Genomic DNA, 17,696 nt, shown 5'->3' on the forward strand with positions numbered 1-17,696 from the left:
CCCGAGACATCTGGTTAAGGAAGGAGCAGCGGCATCATCCGCTCTTGTGCAAACCACACAGGAGAGATAATTACCACAATATGGTGGTATTAATGTGATCGTTTGACCAAAAAAATGTGATTCGTTAAAAGGAAAAGAAATGTGATTCGTCGATTCTTACTTAAATGTTTTGGATTCAATCGAAAAATTGGAAAATGTGATCGTATATATAAAAATCATACTGAGTTTGATCTTTAAAAATAGAAAAGTTTCTCATTAGATGGATCAACTCGATATTAGATAAGTGAATCCGATCAGGGGCGGACCTATATGATATCAGGAGAGTTCATATGAATTTGCTTCATCCAAAAATTACATTATGCATACAACTCTATGTTTTGTATTTTAAAAATATTACTCCCTCCGTTCACTTTTATTTATCTAGTATTCTAAAAATAGATTTTCACTTTTACTTGTCAATTTTAGCATATCAAGACTAGGGGTGTACAAAGCAAACCGAAAAACCGTACCAAACCGATAAATCGAGTCAAACCGAGAAAAAACCCGACTAGTGGTTTGGTTTGACTTGGTTTGGTGTTGGAAAAAAAAACCCGATCATAATTGGTTTAGTTTGGTTTTAGCTAAAAAAAGTCAAACCGAACCAAACCAACCCGACATTACATGTATTCAATTTTTAAAATATTTTATACATAAAAATATTTATTTGTAAAGTAATTTATAAATATTTCTTAAATTTTTTCGTATTTTTTTTTTATCTATTATCATAATATTCAAGCTTGAACTTAGAATTTTGCATGTCAATAAGTTTTATATCCTATAGATGTTAGTAACTCAAATAAAGTCCAAACCAAAACCAACTCAACACTAATCCTAACAAAAGAAATTCAATTTACCACTAGAAATGACAATAATGTTGGATATTTATTCTTTAGTTTTGCATAATTGATTTAGAGAGTAAAAATACATAACTTAAGTTTTTTTGTCTTTGTCATATAATTAATACTTATTTTAGCATGACTTAGTATTTTCAGATTATGATCATTTTCTTTTATGGCTTGTTAATTAGCAATATTTATTTTAACCGATTATATTAGCTTTTGTTGAATATTTTAATATAATGTCATCACTCTTCTCACATGTTGTGTTATTTTCTTAAGAAACACCTTAATTATATAATTGTATCTTACTAGGGTTAAAGAAATATTTGAAGTAAAAGTTATATGTTTTGTATCAAGACTATTCCCAAAAAAACCCGAAAAACCGAACAACCCGAGGTTGAAAAACCCGAATTTATTGGTTTGGTTTGGTGTATAAATTTTAAAACCCGACGCAATTGGTTTGGTTTGGTGTTTAAAAAATCCGAACCAACCCGATCCATGTACACCCCTAATCAAGACAATGCAATTTCTTTTTCCTATTTTTCCCACAGTATTAAATACTCACTTCAAATCATTTTTCAAATCCAATAAAAATATGCACCAATTAATATGGGTACATTGGTAAATTATGCACTTCATTTATGTTTCTTAATGGGTGTGTATAATCAAAAGTGGACAAGTAAAAGTGAACGGGGGAGTATAATTTAAATTTGACCCTTAAATCAAAGAGAATGTCTGGGCTACACGACGAAGTGAGTTCAACTCTTCTAAATGACCAAAGTTCAATCGAATAATACATTAAATTCTCACCTTTGAAAAGTTCAACTATAGAGATCCACTACTTTAGAGATTGTTGTAATAATTTATTTTGTTGTTTTTAAATTAATTAAAATTTATTTTATTAGTAACTTCTTTGCACATTTACTACTTCTTATATTAAATTTCTTCGTGAAAGTTTTGAGTCCGTCATTAAATTCCACAATTATACGATTAAGAAAGGACGAAAAATTGTTAAAGTCAATGACGATAATTAAGTCTCTTTAGAAGAATTGTCAGTTAAGCTTCATGACTATTCTTTTGTATAGTTCCACCTCTAGAAGATTTACAACCAACAATTGTCAGAGTCAATAACAATAATAAATAATACTCCTCCCTGATGGAAATGATATTCAATGTAGTTTTGTCTTTTTTTTCCCTTTTAAAATTTGTTCAAAGATAAAAGACAATCGAACATGAATGATGAACCCAACCAATGGTAGTAAATCAAAGGACAACAAAGTTATTAACACCTATATGCTTTGATTTTCTTTTTAGAGCAAATTGAAATTTATACACCATATAAATTCATGTTATTTTACTTACTAGTTGCATGAGGCCCGTGCTCATGTCCGTGCTAAGTTTGAGCCCAAACTCATGATGAAAAAATAGTAAATTTAATTATAAAAATATAACTTATATCACATTCTTTTATTGTATAATTAATTTATTTTAGTGGCACATTAATCATGTCTTGTTGGTAAGTCTTCATAATTATTAAAGTTTCTTAGTCATAATTGAATAATTTTTAAAGAACAAGTCATTTATGAGGAAGGAAGTTTTGAAGAAGAACTAGCAAATACAAATTAAAGGGACAAAATATTCTATATTCACTAAAGAAGCAAAATTTTGGAGGTTTAAAACAAATAAAGGGTGTGTTTGGTTTCCTGAAAAACATTTTAAAAATAATATTTTTCTTCATAAATACACCCAAAGAGAAGAATACGGGGTACTAAGTAATAAGATCTAATAAATGTTCTGATTGAAAATGAAACGGTGACTCCAAAGTTGCATAAATTTTAGCAAAATCTATAATAACAAAAAATGTAAATGGCACTCCCTCGATTCTTTTTTACTTGTCTCTCGTTGACTTGACACTTCCCTTAAGAAATTATTTATTAGGAGTAAAATATCCTAATTAAAATTTAAGATTGACTACTAATACTCTGTGTAGTTACTTAATGATAACGATAATATAGGAAGAATTATTAAATCTTTCGTGATTTGCTAAAATAGACAAGTAAAAATATATTTTTAGTATGACGTAAAAACGAATGGAAGGAATAATTTAATAAGGGACAACAAGAGATTAAAGAAGAAGAAGAGAAGATATGGTCCAATTACAAAGGCCCAAGTGGGCATGGCTATGAAAGAGAGCAAAAGTAAAGATATGTACGGTAAAATCAGCCACGTGGTGCAAAAACATAATGTGAGGATTACAAAAAACCCCATATTAGCGCTTATATATAATAGTAATTACATGGAACTCTTACATGAGTCTTGACTGAGTAATTCCGACATGACTACTTCGTGAACCAAACAACCCCTCTACATATGCATAATGCAATCCCTTATAATTTTATGCGGTGTATAACAATTCGTGTATTATTGTATAGGGGTACTAAAGTCTATATATCACTTCCTATATCATAACCTTTATACAATCGACCTAACAAAAGCATAACAATTCACGCATTACTATATAACAATCTGTATATCGTAGCCTCTGCACAATCGACCTGACAAAAGCTAGCAGCAGTCATGCTTATTTGTGCAAGGCATAATTAAAATTTCTCCTGTAAAGATGGTATAATAACTGGTATGCAGTATGCACATATGACAAAATGAATGCAATATATATTATGGAAATCTGTTTCCACGGGAAGAAATGATTGGCTGTACGCGCGATTTAATTTAATTTTAGGAGTATTAGTAACAATTTAAATGTACTCCATAAAATAAGCAATCGAATTGTAATAAAACAGTAGGATCGAAAAGTCGGGAAAATATTTAGCAAAAGCACAAATCAGCATGACGAATTCTCAACATAAATAAAAGTGAATTACCATTTCAATAATCATACTTCTGTTAAAATGAAACATGCTATAATGTAAGAAAAATAAAAGAGATGACAAGTCAAAAAATACGTACACAAAACAAACGTAAATGGGCAAGTGAACAAAAACATCAAAAAACGTTTATGTTATCAGTTAACAAAACAAACATTACTACCAATGAACTAGGTGAAATTATCGCCTTGCAAAAGATCTAATATCAACCAGAAATAACATATCTGTTCCCATCAAAGACCAATTAAAGAAAGGTAGAATTGAGCTAGGACCTACAGCAGTACCTCTAATAAGTAAACTGTTCCAGCAAAAGCTCGGATCAGTCAAGTAGGCAGAAAATTCATATATATTGCTGGAAAAAAAAGGAATATTATCTTTTGCAAAGTCTGCGGAAACATCCCTCGGAACAGAAAACAAAATTTAGAATACTAACATTTCACGATAAGATAACTACTCGAACGAAACAACCAATAACAACATCTAATCAATCAAGCCTGAACCCCCTCAGGTGCTGCTTCCTCAGTGGCGTAGACAATAACCTTGTTGGCAGGTTTACCCAAGATGTCAAAGTACTCTTGGAACGGAGATTTGGTGAAGCGAGTCTCCTTCCAGAAGTCTGGAGTCAGGAACCCATAAGTCTTCATTAAACAATCAAAGGTAGCCTGCATATATAAAAGCGCCGCATTAGCATCCAGCACATTCAAGTAAAATGCCAATAGATATATTGCAAATGAGCAAAACATAGGAAAAGAGTTTCAGTTGATGCTTTTTTATGCTGTAAAAATCATCATCCCGCTTTTGCAAAAAATACAATAGCTTGTGTCACAGCAAAATTTAGTTTAACTAAGGTCATTTTTAACAAACAAAAGTCTAAATAGAGTCATTTTACAGCTTTCTTATCCAATTTCCTAGAAACAAATGCTTACACCACACTTGGAGCATGTCCATATTCACGAGTTAAACTTAACCAATCTAGAAGGAAAAAAACACAAGTATTCAGGAAATGATGAGAATAAAGAATGTTACAGCTTCTGTCCCATAATTAACTTGTTTGCATACTCAATCACAAACTCACTCTATCACAAATTAAACAGTTGTTCTTAATACAACCATCCTTTTGGAACTAAAACACAACAACTGATGCTATTCTGTCCTATTCTACCAAGGACAGGTGTTATTTCCTAAAAAAATTGGATATAGTGAGGCCAGATATAGTCAAACACGATAACAATGCTCTCACTTGTAATATTGATATACAAATCTATCAAAAAGGTCAACTTTAGGCAACATAAAAGCTGGCAACATAAAAGCTACTACAAAGTTCATAGATATTTACAGCGAAGACTCCTCAGTATACATACTTCACATTTAATCATCTCCACATCTCTTATTTCGAATTTATATCAAACAACATGCACAGTCCAATGATATTATGGTTCAATTATAATGTTGACAAAACAATTGCATCAATTCTTATCTTAAAGTATCAGTAGATATAATAAACATATCATAATTTACTCCCTGCTGTTCAAAAAGTGGGTGCACTTAGCCTTTATTTTTGAGTTCAAAAAGAGCGTCCAATTACCAAATCGAGAAAGAATTAACCTTATCTTTCTAGACTTGCCTTTATTAAGTGTTAAGTGACCAAATCCCGAAACCTAGGGGCAGTTCAGCCAAATTACCTAGTCTTCTCTAAAGAGGGGTTCATATGGATAAGTGGACACTCTTTTTGAACCGGATATTAAAACATACATAAAAATAAATCAAAGCTAGTATATTCAACAATATCACAACAACATATTAAAACATACATATAACAAAACCATCACACAATTAAAAAGACATATCACAAGATCTGTTGAAAATATCGAACCTTAACGAAGTTTCCAAGGGTTTTGGTAGATCCACGAGAAGAAGTAAAAACATCCTCAATACCAGCAAACTGAAGCACCTTCTTAGGAACACGTGCAGCAACAATACCCGCACCACGTGGAGCAGGCACCATCCTAACAGTAACAGACCCACATTTCCCAGTAACCTTACACGGCACAGTATGTGGTTTCCCAATCTTATTACCCCAATACCCTCTCCTTACCGGAATAACCGACAGCTTAGCCAATATAATAGCGCCACGTATCGCAGTCGCAACTTCCTTAGAACACTTAACACCCAACCCAACATGTCCATTTCCATCACCCACAACAACAAACGCTTTAAACCGTGTTCGTTGACCGGCACGTGTCTGTTTCTGAACAGGCATGATTTTCATTACCTCGTCTTTAAGTGATGGTCCGATGAGTAAGTCGATGATTTGGAATTCCTTGATTGGGAGTGAGTGGAGGTAGATTTGTTCAAGCGAACCGATTTTGCCGTCTTTTACGAGACGGCCGAGTTTTGTGACTGGAACCCATTTTTCTTCTTCGGATTCCCGACGTGGACGGCGGCCCCCCCTACCACGACCACCACGATCACCACGGCCACCACGTCCGCCGCGATCACCTCCAAAGCCTCGGCCAAATCCTCCTCTTTCCGCCATGATTGGTTAGGTTTACGGCTAGGGTTTTGGTAAATACAGAGAGAGAGTGTGAGCAGGAAGTGTGAAGATGATGAATAAGAGGTTGCTTTATAAGGGTAGGGTTTCGGGAATGGGGGTAGATATTGGGCTTTGAGGGAAAGCTGATTTGGGCCTGGGTTACACTTGGTATGCATTTGTAGGAGGGTTATTCGTACCTATTTCGGGTGGTCTTTAATTTTGGTCCCTCAACTTTTTGATATTTAATTTTTGTCCTTTAGCGTTTTTCGCGCGGTATAATTTTAGATTTTGTTCGGTGTATTTTTTTAGAATTTACTCTGTTTAGTTTAGATTATATTATACAAGTTATGTCGGACATGGGAAAACTTTTAAACTCCGCAAAAACAGGAATTATGCTGAGCGAATTTAATTCTTACAGAACTTATGCCGCGTGAAGCGAAAGGTCAGCTTCCGAAGATAAATGTAACAGAACTTGTGCCGGGCAAAGAAGATATGGATATTTTTATTAAATGAGTAACAAGAAAAAAAATTAAAAACCAGTACGTTTGAAAGGAAATCCGTGCAAAAACTTCTTTGTGGAACTATGGTGGTCATGTCATAGGGTTATTTGCACTTTTGGCTCTATTTTGTGCTGGTCTTTAATTTTTGGCTATCAAGCCAGATAAGTTTTTTGCCAGGCAGAAGTTCATATTTTCACATTATGTGATTATAATAACTCACAAGTTATGTCGCGGACTCTTAAAAAACTTATGACAAGCTAGACATAAGTTCGAAGTTTAAGGATAAAAATTAAAGATCAGTCCATTTGAAGGACAAATCGAGCAATTTCTTCTATGTCCAATTCTATTGTGGCTCACATGTGTACCTTTCCTCAAAGCCCAAATTTAGATTTGAGGCTGTTTGGTACAACATAAATTACTTTTCCATATATATATATATATATATATATAAAAAAATGATTTTCCTAACTTAGGGCGGAAGTCATATTCCGCAAGACTAGTTTAACATTTATTTTATCTTACTTGCTCCAACTAAAATTTAGATATTATTTTTATGAATGGTACTCAAAAGTTTCAGCAAACACTCTTTAATTTAATGAGTATTTCCTCTGTCTCAATTTATGTGATATAATTTGACTAGGCATGAAGCTTAAGAAATAAAGGAAGATTTTTAAATTTTGTGTCCTAAAATAAGTCAAAGATATTTGTGTGGTTACAGATCATTTCGTTAAGCGTAAAAGGTAAAGTTTAAAGTTAAATTGTTACCAAATAAGAAAATGTATCATTTTCATACATTTCCTTTTTTGACAGACTAAAAGAAAAGTGTATCACATAAATTAGGATAGGGAGAGTACTACTATTATTAAAAAAAATGGAAAGTAATTTTCAGTCACCAATCAAATATGAAAAAGATACATATAAAAGAACAATAACGCATCCATTGTAATCCCACAAGTGGAGTCTGGGAGGGTGGTCTATACACAACCTTATTCTTACCTTGTATAGATAATGAGGGTTTTTTTCGATGGACCCCCAAATAAAGTATATAAAAATTAGTATGAAAAGGAAATACAATAATGAAGAGAAAAGAGCAGTAGCAATAACAATAATATGATAATCGAAGTAAAAGAAACATGTAATAATAAAATCGGCGAATAAGATAGTAGAAGAGTAATAATAATACTGATAAGGGAAACAAGACAAAGCTCGACTACCTGTTAACCTTCTATCCTAATCTTCGACCTTCATATTTTCTTATCTTGGGTCATGTCCTCAGTAAAATACAGGCATGATGTGTCATGTTTAATCACATCGCCGCAAATACTTCTTCGGCGTACATCTACCTCTTCTCACACAGGGCCGACACTAGGGGAAGCCACTAAAGCAAGCCTCCCCAAATTGAAGGCCCCAAAATTTTATTTTATAAGAGTATATTATAAAATTATGAATAAAAGGGACTAGATTTTATATTTCTATTCTTGAAATGTGATAGGTTATATTTCTATTCTTGCCAACACACAATAATCCCTAATTTGTTAGACTTAAGAGAGTACAGGGTAGTCCATTCTAGGCTAAAATCAGACATCAAATAAAGCTGATGCCAATTTAAATTAATTAAGTTGCAGACAACATACCGAAGCTTGTAGTTTCATGAAATCCAATTATAGTTTGTCTCTCTAAACCATAATTAAACTATACATACATCAAGAATTCAGTACTCTTCCATGCAACTAGTTGCATGGGCATAAACGCTGTATCCGTCCTTAACTACATCATTAATGGCGAACCCACAATCTCACACAACTCCAAATTTCCAAAATCTCAAGAATCCAAAGCCTTGACCACAACAATAATCAACCACTTACGTTTAGGTAGACTTGGAAAAGCTGTATCTATTTTATTCTCAGCTCCAATACCTTTCCCTTTTGCACTTTATGCTCATCTCTTTAAAATATGTGCCTCAAATAAGGCCATTGTTGAAGTCCGTAAAGTTGAGTCACATTTGGTTAGTTTTGCACCAACCCCACCTGTGTTTTTGCTCAATAGGGCAATTGAAGCGTATGGGAAATGTGGGTGTTTGGTTGATGCCAGAGAACTGTTCGATGAAATGCCTCAAAGAGATGGTGGTTCTTGGAATGCTATGGTTACTGCTTATTCACAAAATGGGTATGCTGGAAAGGCATTGGGGGTCTTTTTTGATATGCATAGGTGTGGGGTTTTTGCTTCTGAGGTTACTTTTGCGAGTGTTCTTGGTTCTTGTGCGTCCACGTTGGCGTTTTGGGTATCTAGACAGGTGCATTGCCTTGTTTTGAAGTATGGTTTTGGTGGTAATGTGATTTTAGGGAGTTCACTTGTGGATGTGTATGGGAAGTGTAGGAGAATGAGTGATGCAAGGAGAATGTTTGAGGAAATTGAGAGACCGAATGAGGTTACTTGGAATGTGATTGTTAGAAGGTATCTTGAGATGGGTAATGGAAAAGAGTCTGTCTTTATGTTTTTCAAAATGATTAGTCTTAATGCGAGGCCGTTGACATTTACAGTATCGAATGCTCTAGTTGCTTGCTCTAGTTTTAAAGGATTTCGTGAAGGAATTCAAATTCATGGATTCAGTATCAAGATTAATTATGAAGAGGATGGAGTGGTTTCGTGCTCTCTGATTGATGTGTATGTCAAATGTGGGGATGTAGTAAGTGCTCGGACAATTTTTGACCTGTTGTCCCATAAAAATTTGATTCATTGGACTTCTGTGGTGTCGGGATATGCTATGAGTGGGAAAACTAGGCAAGCAAGGGAGCTTTTTGATAGGATGCCTGAACGCAGCATAGTTTCATGGAATGCAATGCTAGCAGGATATACGCGTAATTCACAATGGGATGAAGCAATGGAGTTAATCATTTTAATGTGCAATGATACGAGCGACATTGATCATATGACACTAAGTTCGATCCTAAATGTTTCTGCTGGGCTTTCAGATGTTGAATTGGGGAAGCAGGTTCATGGATACATGTATAGGCATGGTTTCTACTCCGACTTGTGTGTTGCCAATGCGCTTCTTGATATGTATGGAAAATGTGGGAACTTGAGAAAGGCTAGAGCTTGGTTTTACGAAATGAGTCATTTCCGAGATATGGTTTCTTGGAATGTTTTGTTGAGTAGCTATGCTCATCATAGGATGAGTGAAGAAGCTTTAGTGATTTTCTGTGATATGCTAGGAGAGGCAAGGCCTAGTAAATTCACTTTTGCTACTATCTTGGCGGGTTGTGCAAATATTTTTGCTCGTGAACAAGGTAAACAAATCCATGGGTTTATGATTAGAAATGATTATGATTTGGACATCGTGATGAGAGGAGCTTTGGTTGATATGTATTCCAAATGTCGTTGTCTTGACTATGCTCTGAATGTTTTCTTTGAGACTCCTGTGAAAGATGTTGTTCTGTGGAATTCTGTGATGCTGGGATGTTATTATAACAAACAAAGTGAAGCGTTATTGCAATTGTTTGAGTTGATGAAGGAGGACAGAGTGAAGCCAGATAGTACTACCTTCCAAGCTGTATTGCTTGCATGTATTTCTCAGGGTTGTGTGAAATTGGGTGGAGAGTATTTCAATTCAATGAGTCATGATTACTTTATTATACCACAGTTGGAGCATTACGAATCCATGATTAAGCTATATGGTCTGCATGGATTCTTTGATGAGCTTGAAGATTTTGTTAAGAAGATGCCATTTCAACCCACAGCCCCTATGTTAACAAGAGTTTTTGACTTTTCCAAGGAATACGATAACACACGGTTAGGAAAATGGGCTGTCATACATCTCAATCTTCTGAAGGACTGAAATTTTCTATTCCGTTCTGCTTCAAAGTTATGGACAAGATCTAACTTGTAACAAGGTGGGCCAAGGCAATTGTCACTAGAACATGTAGACACAAGCCTGCTTGTGCACTTTGGAACTTTTTCAGTGTGCCAGATTGCTGAATATTGCTCTCAGACTAAATATTTTACTGGGGGCAAATGCTGCAGAGAAGCAGATCCCCAGAAAGTGCTTGAACTTATGAATATATGCATAATTCGAGCACAACAATATTTTTGAACTGTAATGCATAGAAGTTGTTTTTTAGGTGGCCGCCACATAACTCCTTGTGTTATGAAAGATGATCATTTGTGGTGGCTTTCGCATTTTCCACAAGAAGTGGCTGTGTACAGTCATAAGTTGATGGTGGTCTCTAACAGATATATAGGGAGCATATCTTCCTTTCCCAGGTATTCATGCTACAGCACTCATTTCGCTTTGCCCCTTTGTGTACTGCATTTCTAAACATGTGATGAGAAAATTGGAAGTTTTAAAGTCTTTCTTCTAGGCTCTAGCATTTGCCCATGAATTGTGTAGCATGGGATGGTTTCCTAGTAACACACTTGAAGTATGGAGCTCCTCTTATATACCTGATCAAAAAAAAAAAAAAAAAAAATCCTCTTATATTATGGTTACAACAACAAAAACACAACAACAACAAACCCATGTAATCCCACAAGTGGGGTCTGGGGAGGGTAGAATGTACGTAGACCTGACTCCTCTTATATTATTGTTCACTATAATAATAGAAGGGATGGGTAGAAGTGTTAGTATTTTGATTTAGGTGTATAAGTGTAGGCCCTTGCATTATACAAGTTAAATGTTCGTCTTCTGTTTTGTGCTCTCGTGTATTCGCATTTTTTCCAGTAACTTTTGGTTGCTTTTTTGTTCTACTTACAGCCTCTTTCTTTAATGCAGGGTAATTTGGGTGGAAGAAAATGTGTTTGCTTCTTTTTGATGCGTATGAAGTTGTACCTATGGCATTTAATACATGCTTATTTATGAAATCACTTTTTTTTCCAATAAAACTAATTTAATTTTCTCGGTTTTCCCAGTGCTCGGCTACCGTTTCACCTTTACCTGAAAGGTTTTACTGAAATGTTTAGAATAGATGGTTCTTGAAGCCAGCACACTTTCACGTGCATTATCCTTATGGGACATAGCGCAACCCACCCAATTTGAGACTTCATTTCACAATTCATGGTTCATGGGTTGACCTTTCATGGTCAAGATGGTATTTCAAAGGGATCTCTTGAGTTCTAGGAGTGTCATATCACAAATGGGTAGGTTGGGTCAAACTCTGTTGGGTTAAATTGATTAGTCAGTAAAATGTTACCTTTTCAAAAAGAAAATTGATTAAGTCAGTGAATGGATCATGACTCAACCCGTCCAAATTTTGCTTGGATCAAGATGAGCTAGGTCAAGTTGCACTAAGTTGGTCATAGCGCAACCCACCCAATTTGACTCTAATCTCCCGTTATACCAAGCACTAAAACACAAATTAAAAACTTAAAATCCATCTCCTACATTAGCAGTACTTTTACAAGTGGAAACATAAATTCTGCATAAATCGACAGAAAGAGGGAGAACAATAGTATGTTTTTCCATTGCATGTCCATTTTTCACAAAGTATAGGAGTATAGTTTTCCTTACAAGATTCATTTCAGTGTGCAAGAATTCTACAAACAATGATGTTTGAGAAAGGTTCTTAAATATTATACTAGACAACATCTTGCCGCCACATTACTGACTTGCTTGATTTACTTCAAAAATTGCATTCATATTCCTTTTCTTAATCTCACTGCTTGTCAAAGTAGGTAATCTGTTTTGAAGTCTAGGGGAGTGACTTAGATATCTTATAGTTCTGTCCACAACACCCATGATTTTTTTATTGTTTTCAGCAGCTACATTTTGCTAAGTACTTCTTAGTTTTATTTTTTTTCACCTTTTTAGATAGGCTGGTATATTGACCTGGATATGTGTGGATATCTTTTTAATAGAAGAGAATTTAAAAATTCTGATTGGGAAATATACATCAAAGTTGGGTAAGGATATAAGAACAAAGTTTAAGGAGTACTTCCAGATTTATGTCTTTGGTCACATGGCAGATGAAAACCAAGCTGTCTGACTATCTTAATCTTCTTTTCTCACTTGCAACAGGGTATCGTCTGGACAGAAGCAGACCGATGACCAATGGAGAAGGAAAGCTATTCAATTAAACAACAATTTGAGGTCAATTCCCTACAGATGGTGGATCTATTATTCTGACAAGGTTGCTTCAAAGAAACTGGGGACAACAGGCTTTTCGCTTGAGCGTGGTAGAACTAATCTAAGGTGATCATGGGCGAAGAAATTGGTTCTTAATTAAGATGTATAAGTTATGTGTGTGAAAGAGCCATTGTATGTGGATTGCACTCCCGTTGCTATCATTGAACCAGCGGAAAAGACTACTCGCATAGATGGGTGAAAAGATGATGTTGGTTAAGCTGACTTCAGGATTCTTCTTACTTTATCTGACCGGAGGCCAACAGACGAGTTCATTGTAGTCCTGCAAGCAGTGGAACAAGGCTGGGTGATCGCAATAAGTCTAGTTCTAAGTCATGTCGGAAGGTAAAAAACAGCAAACGCAAGTGCATCCAGGAGCTACAAATCTGCTATGGGGGAAGGGAAGGTCTTTAAATTTTGTTTTGATTAAGTTTAAAGTGATTTTTTACTACAAGTTAGGCTTCTTTTTCTTTCTCTACAGAGAAAGAAAACGTAGAATTTTTAAGGGTGTAGAACACCTTTTTCGTAGAGTTAATTTTTCTTTTTTGCTATTTAGACTTTAGCTCATTTTTGTGCTGGATTGGAAAGATCATTTCCTTGCTACTTTTGTGTTGGCTAGATATCAGAGGTAATAGTGTTGTTGTCGGAAAGGATGATGGTTTTTGGTGATTGTGACTAGCATGACAAAGTTAAACGATTTCTATATGTTGTTGGAAGCAAGTGATATGAAAGAGTTAGAAAAAACGACATAGGGAATAGTTGCAGTTTTAAAAAGATAGTAGATATTATACTTGGGGAAGCATTTCATAGTTTAGAACAACCAAATTAGAAGACAAGATCTAAAGATAAAGAAATGAAGAAAAAACATTAAACTTTGTTATCATTCAAATCTTCTCTCATTTAAGAGATTGTTCAAGCTATTACTGCAAAAATCAGCAATACGCTCATCAAAAAGAATTTCCATCTTTGGAGCAAAGACGAGCTGCTACTTTATACTTTCTAGAATTAAGTAGATTATGGGTGTTTGGAAGGAAGGAAAATGTTTTCCTAGAACATGATTTCATCAATACATTTACATTATTAGGTCACGGAAAAAAAGTCCGGTGCACAAAATGTCTCGTCTTCAAGCAAGGTGGGGGAAAGCCCGCACCCAGAGGGTGTAATTTAGGCAGCCTCCGCGGACGCAAGCATCAGTGGCAGATTCCACGGTTCGAAACCATGACCTATAGGTCACACGGAGATCACATAAACCTGATCAAATTTGCTACCTGCTAATTTACAGTCATTGAAAAACAAGTTTGATCATGTTGAAATCTGAAAAAAAATGGATCATGAATTCAACAATCATCCACAATAGCAGTATGCATTTACTCTTCAGGGTGAATTTTTGGGTCCAAGAAACCTGTCTCTGATTGAATGAAGTCTATCAAGAACTTGCCTCATATTCATTCTGTTTTGTGGATATTCTGCTGAACATTCTATTCCAATTTGAAGAACAGAAACCAAGCATTCAATCCATTCAGTCTTGAAGTTTACCTGGAATGCTGCTTCTTCTAGAGCTGATTCGTCAACAATTTCTAGCACGTGATCTGGTAATCAACATTTGACAAAGTTGTGAAGGTTGAAGCCATCTTAAAATGTTATATTGATGAGACTTTTTCCAGTGAACAGCTCCAACAAGAGAATTTCATAACTGTAGACATCTCCCCAGGTTGATGCAGCACCTCCCATACCATATTCTGAACAAAAAAAGAACAGAAAAATGCATTAGTGCTATCGTACGGATTGATGTTCTATCTAAACTACTCTTCATAATCATACTACAATACATAACCTGGAGCTATATATCCAATGGTTCCTTTAACCACTGGGGAGCTGAACTGATTCACATCAGTTTCCCTGTTGAATTTTACAAGTAGCCTTGCTATCCCAAAGTCACTAATATGAGCTGTTAGATTGTTGTCAAGAAGCACATTGCTAGGCTTTAGATCACAATGAATTACCGTAGTTGGGCACTGGTAGTGAAGATAATGCAGTGCAGAAGCAACATCTGCTGCTACGTTTATTCTTTGAAGAATATCTAAACTTGCATATCCACATTGTCTTTCTTGAGGATGCAGCCACTTATCCAAGCTCCAGTTTGGCATAAATTGGTATATAAGAGCCTTGAAATCGTTTCCCTGGAAATCAGAACTTGAGCATACACTTAGAACCTTCACGAGGTTTCTGTGGCGAATGTTCCTTAATGCTTGGCATTCAGCTAGAAAGCTTTTGGAAGCTCCTTTCTGCTGGAGATTAAGAACCTTAACTGCAATAGCTACTTCGCTTGGTGGAAGGGCTCCTACGTACACTTAGCCAAAGTTATCCGTCCAATCAAACTCTGTGATGAGAATCCCCTGGTTGCATTATGCAGGTCCTTGTACGTTATTTTGGGGTGGAAGTGGATATCCTCTGTTGATGGTGTTGGAGGAAGTTCAGTTCTTGAGCTTTTTATGTTCTTCTTTTTCAGGTATATGAAGGTTAATGTGTACAACACCAGAAGCAACAAAGAAAATGCAATGACAACTCCCAGCGTGACCTTAAACGCAGCATACTTCTTTCTTGGTTTCTCTATGTTCTTTACAAGGCATGGACGTAAATGAAGCTGTGGGATTCCCCCACAAAGGTTGTTGCCTCTCATTTCAGCTGCGCCAAGATTCCTAAACACACCATCTAAAGGAACATCGCCTTCAAGATTGTTGAACAACAGGTTCAGATTAAGTAAAAGATGCAACTTTACCAAATCCCGAGGCATCTGACCACTTAACCTGTTATTCGAAAGATCTAAATACTCTATTCTTGCCAACTGACCCGTGTATGGAATGGCTCCTTGGAAGAGGTTGGATTGAAGATAAAGCTTATTTAAAGAAAAGCATTGGCCTATCTCATTAGGCATGTCAAGATAAAGCTTATTTAAAGAAAAACATTGGCCTATCTCATTAGGTATGTCACCAGACAATCTGTTATATGAAACATCAAGTGCGGCCAGAAATTGCAAATTTCCAACATCACTAGGCAATGCACAGTCAAGGAGTTGTGTGACAAGTTAAATGTTCTGGAAAGGCTGGAAAGACCGATAAATTGTTTGGAAATGGTCCCATTTAAGCTATTGCGAGAAAGGCCAACTTCTTGCAGAAACTTGAAATTGCCAAAACCAGAAGGTATGGTTCCTTCTAGACTGTTATTATGCAAGTATAGGTACAGTAAGTGTGTAAGGTTGCCTAGGGAAGAGGGAATTTCACCAGTTAATTGATTTGAGCCCAAGTAAAGTACTTTCAACATTGGAAGTTTTCCAAGTGAAGCTGGAATATTACCTGTCAAGAAGTTTAGGCCCATTCCCAATGCTGTTAAATCAAGAAGATTTGCAAACTCTGCAGGAATGCTCCTATGTATAGAGTTATTGTAAAAGTTTAGCCAACTCAACTGGGATGATAAGTTACTGATCGATCCGGGAAACTCTCCAGTAAACTGGTTGTAGGCAATATCTAGAAACTGTAGCCTGCTACAATTTGTTAAAGGAGTAAGAAAGTTCAAATCATCACTTCTGAGTTGATTAGGATTGACATTTCCAAAACTCAAGGGTATGGATCCAGTGAACTTGTTAGCTGACAAATCTAGCTGTAGAAGATTTGAAGCATTGGATAATGGGACGGATATCGCGCCCGTGAAATCATTACCACCCAAGTAGAGCCTCTGAATGTTAGGAAAAATAAGCCCCAGATCCTCTTTCAGGTATCAATGAAAATTGTTCTAGCAAGCTCCCGAAGCTCCTGTTGCATCTCCTCAAGCTCCAGTATCGATCAAGCTGCTTCCAGTAATCTGCCCCAAGCCAGTCAGGTGGTAGACCCTCTTTCTGAGCATCAGAAAACATGTCTGACAACCGAGCACGCGCCTCCTTTGTAAAATTGCTTCTAATAACATGATCCTCGGCAGGGCTCCATGTACACTTTTTCTGCAAAGAGTAGTAATATCAACACTATTTAGAACCTGATTCTAACAAAAATGGATGAGCAAACTCACACTAGAAACAGAGAGATGAGAGTAAACTGACTAAATGTTTGCCTCTAGAGGCAGGAGAAATCTCACACATGTATTTACTATTGCTATACAGATTGAGCTGTCCCAATAACTTTGTGCAGATATTTCCATCAAAATGCAGGAGAGAATTGATTACAAACATAGACTGCTAAATTAATACAAAGAGAAAGTGCAGAGGCAGATCCAAACCACCAATTATAACAAGGCTCCTCGTACTAATAAACATTAAGACCCTATGATTCTTTATTTCAGTTAAATAAACCTACATTATACACCATATAAACCTTAAAAAGCAATTAGCAGCACATGGGTGTCAGGCAAGAAACATCAAAAATGCTGAAAATAGAATGGCTCGAGCAAGCACTGCTCCTGCTTTTTCAGTTTTTTTTTTTTTTTTTTCTCTGAATCCTCACTACCAAGCTCCCAAGGTATAATTTTCCCTCTCTTTGTAGATAGTTTGTCTTACTTTCTTCTGGTTTCATATCACATATATTGCATACTAAGCCTACAAAATTGGACTCATTGTCAATTATATGTGAATGCATCAGTTGTACTTGTATACCACAATTTTTCCACTTACCCTTTTTGATCTTCAATTGTTTATCAACTCTATATCTTCTCTTAGTATAATTAATAGTAAAATAGCCCGTGCTTTGCGCGGTCATAGAAAAAATATACATTTGCTTTTAAGAATTTTTTTACTGAATT

General features: G+C 35.7%; 3 protein-coding genes across 3 annotated transcripts; 1 reads left to right on the forward strand and 2 right to left on the reverse strand.

Annotated features, from left to right (window-relative positions):
- Window positions 1-4,091: 4,091 nt before the first annotated feature.
- On the reverse strand, window positions 4,092-6,371 carry LOC132627201 (small ribosomal subunit protein uS5x-like). The gene is made up of 2 exons (XM_060342397.1): window positions 5,637-6,371; window positions 4,092-4,425 (listed from the first exon to the last, which is right to left on the reverse strand). Exons 1-2 carry the CDS (start codon window positions 6,297-6,299, stop codon window positions 4,252-4,254), a joined length of 837 nt encoding a protein of 278 aa, XP_060198380.1. The 5' UTR covers window positions 6,300-6,371; the 3' UTR covers window positions 4,092-4,251.
- Window positions 6,372-8,294: 1,923 nt separating this feature from the next.
- On the forward strand, window positions 8,295-13,608 carry LOC132627202 (pentatricopeptide repeat-containing protein At3g26540). The gene is made up of 2 exons (XM_060342398.1): window positions 8,295-11,056; window positions 12,807-13,608. Exon 1 carries the CDS (start codon window positions 8,535-8,537, stop codon window positions 10,629-10,631), a length of 2,097 nt encoding a protein of 698 aa, XP_060198381.1. The 5' UTR covers window positions 8,295-8,534; the 3' UTR covers window positions 10,632-11,056; window positions 12,807-13,608.
- A 1,010-nt stretch (window positions 13,609-14,618) lies between these two features.
- Window positions 14,619-17,099, reverse strand: LOC132628897 (putative receptor-like protein kinase At3g47110). The gene is made up of 5 exons (XM_060344649.1): window positions 17,049-17,099; window positions 16,666-16,902; window positions 15,994-16,568; window positions 15,621-15,910; window positions 14,619-15,261 (listed from the first exon to the last, which is right to left on the reverse strand). Exons 1-5 carry the CDS (start codon window positions 17,097-17,099, stop codon window positions 14,732-14,734), a joined length of 1,683 nt encoding a protein of 560 aa, XP_060200632.1. The 3' UTR covers window positions 14,619-14,731.
- Between the last annotated feature and the right edge of the window lie 597 nt (window positions 17,100-17,696).

The sequence above is a fragment of the Lycium barbarum genome, chromosome 2 (assembly GCF_019175385.1).
Source record: "Lycium barbarum isolate Lr01 chromosome 2, ASM1917538v2, whole genome shotgun sequence".
Taxonomy (NCBI): Eukaryota; Viridiplantae; Streptophyta; class Magnoliopsida; order Solanales; family Solanaceae; genus Lycium; species Lycium barbarum.

Coding starts and splice junctions, on each gene's coding strand:
- LOC132627202 (XM_060342398.1), top strand. CDS start 8,535: ATGGGCATAAACGCTGTATCCGTCCTTAACTACATCATTAATGGCGAA.
- LOC132628897 (XM_060344649.1), bottom strand. CDS start 17,099: ATGGAAATATCTGCACAAAGTTATTGGGACAGCTCAATCTGTATAGCA. Junction 16,569..16,665: donor TACCTGAAAGAGGATCTGGG/GCTTATTTTTCC, acceptor AATCTTCTACAG/CTAGATTTGTCAGCTAACAA. Junction 15,262..15,620: donor AGGCGATGTTCCTTTAGATG/GTGTGTTTAGGA, acceptor ACTTTGGCTAAG/TGTACGTAGGAGCCCTTCCA.
- LOC132627201 (XM_060342397.1), bottom strand. CDS start 6,299: ATGGCGGAAAGAGGAGGATTTGGCCGAGGCTTTGGAGGTGATCGCGGC. Junction 4,426..5,636: donor CCCTTGGAAACTTCGTTAAG/GTTCGATATTTT, acceptor TTATATATGCAG/GCTACCTTTGATTGTTTAAT.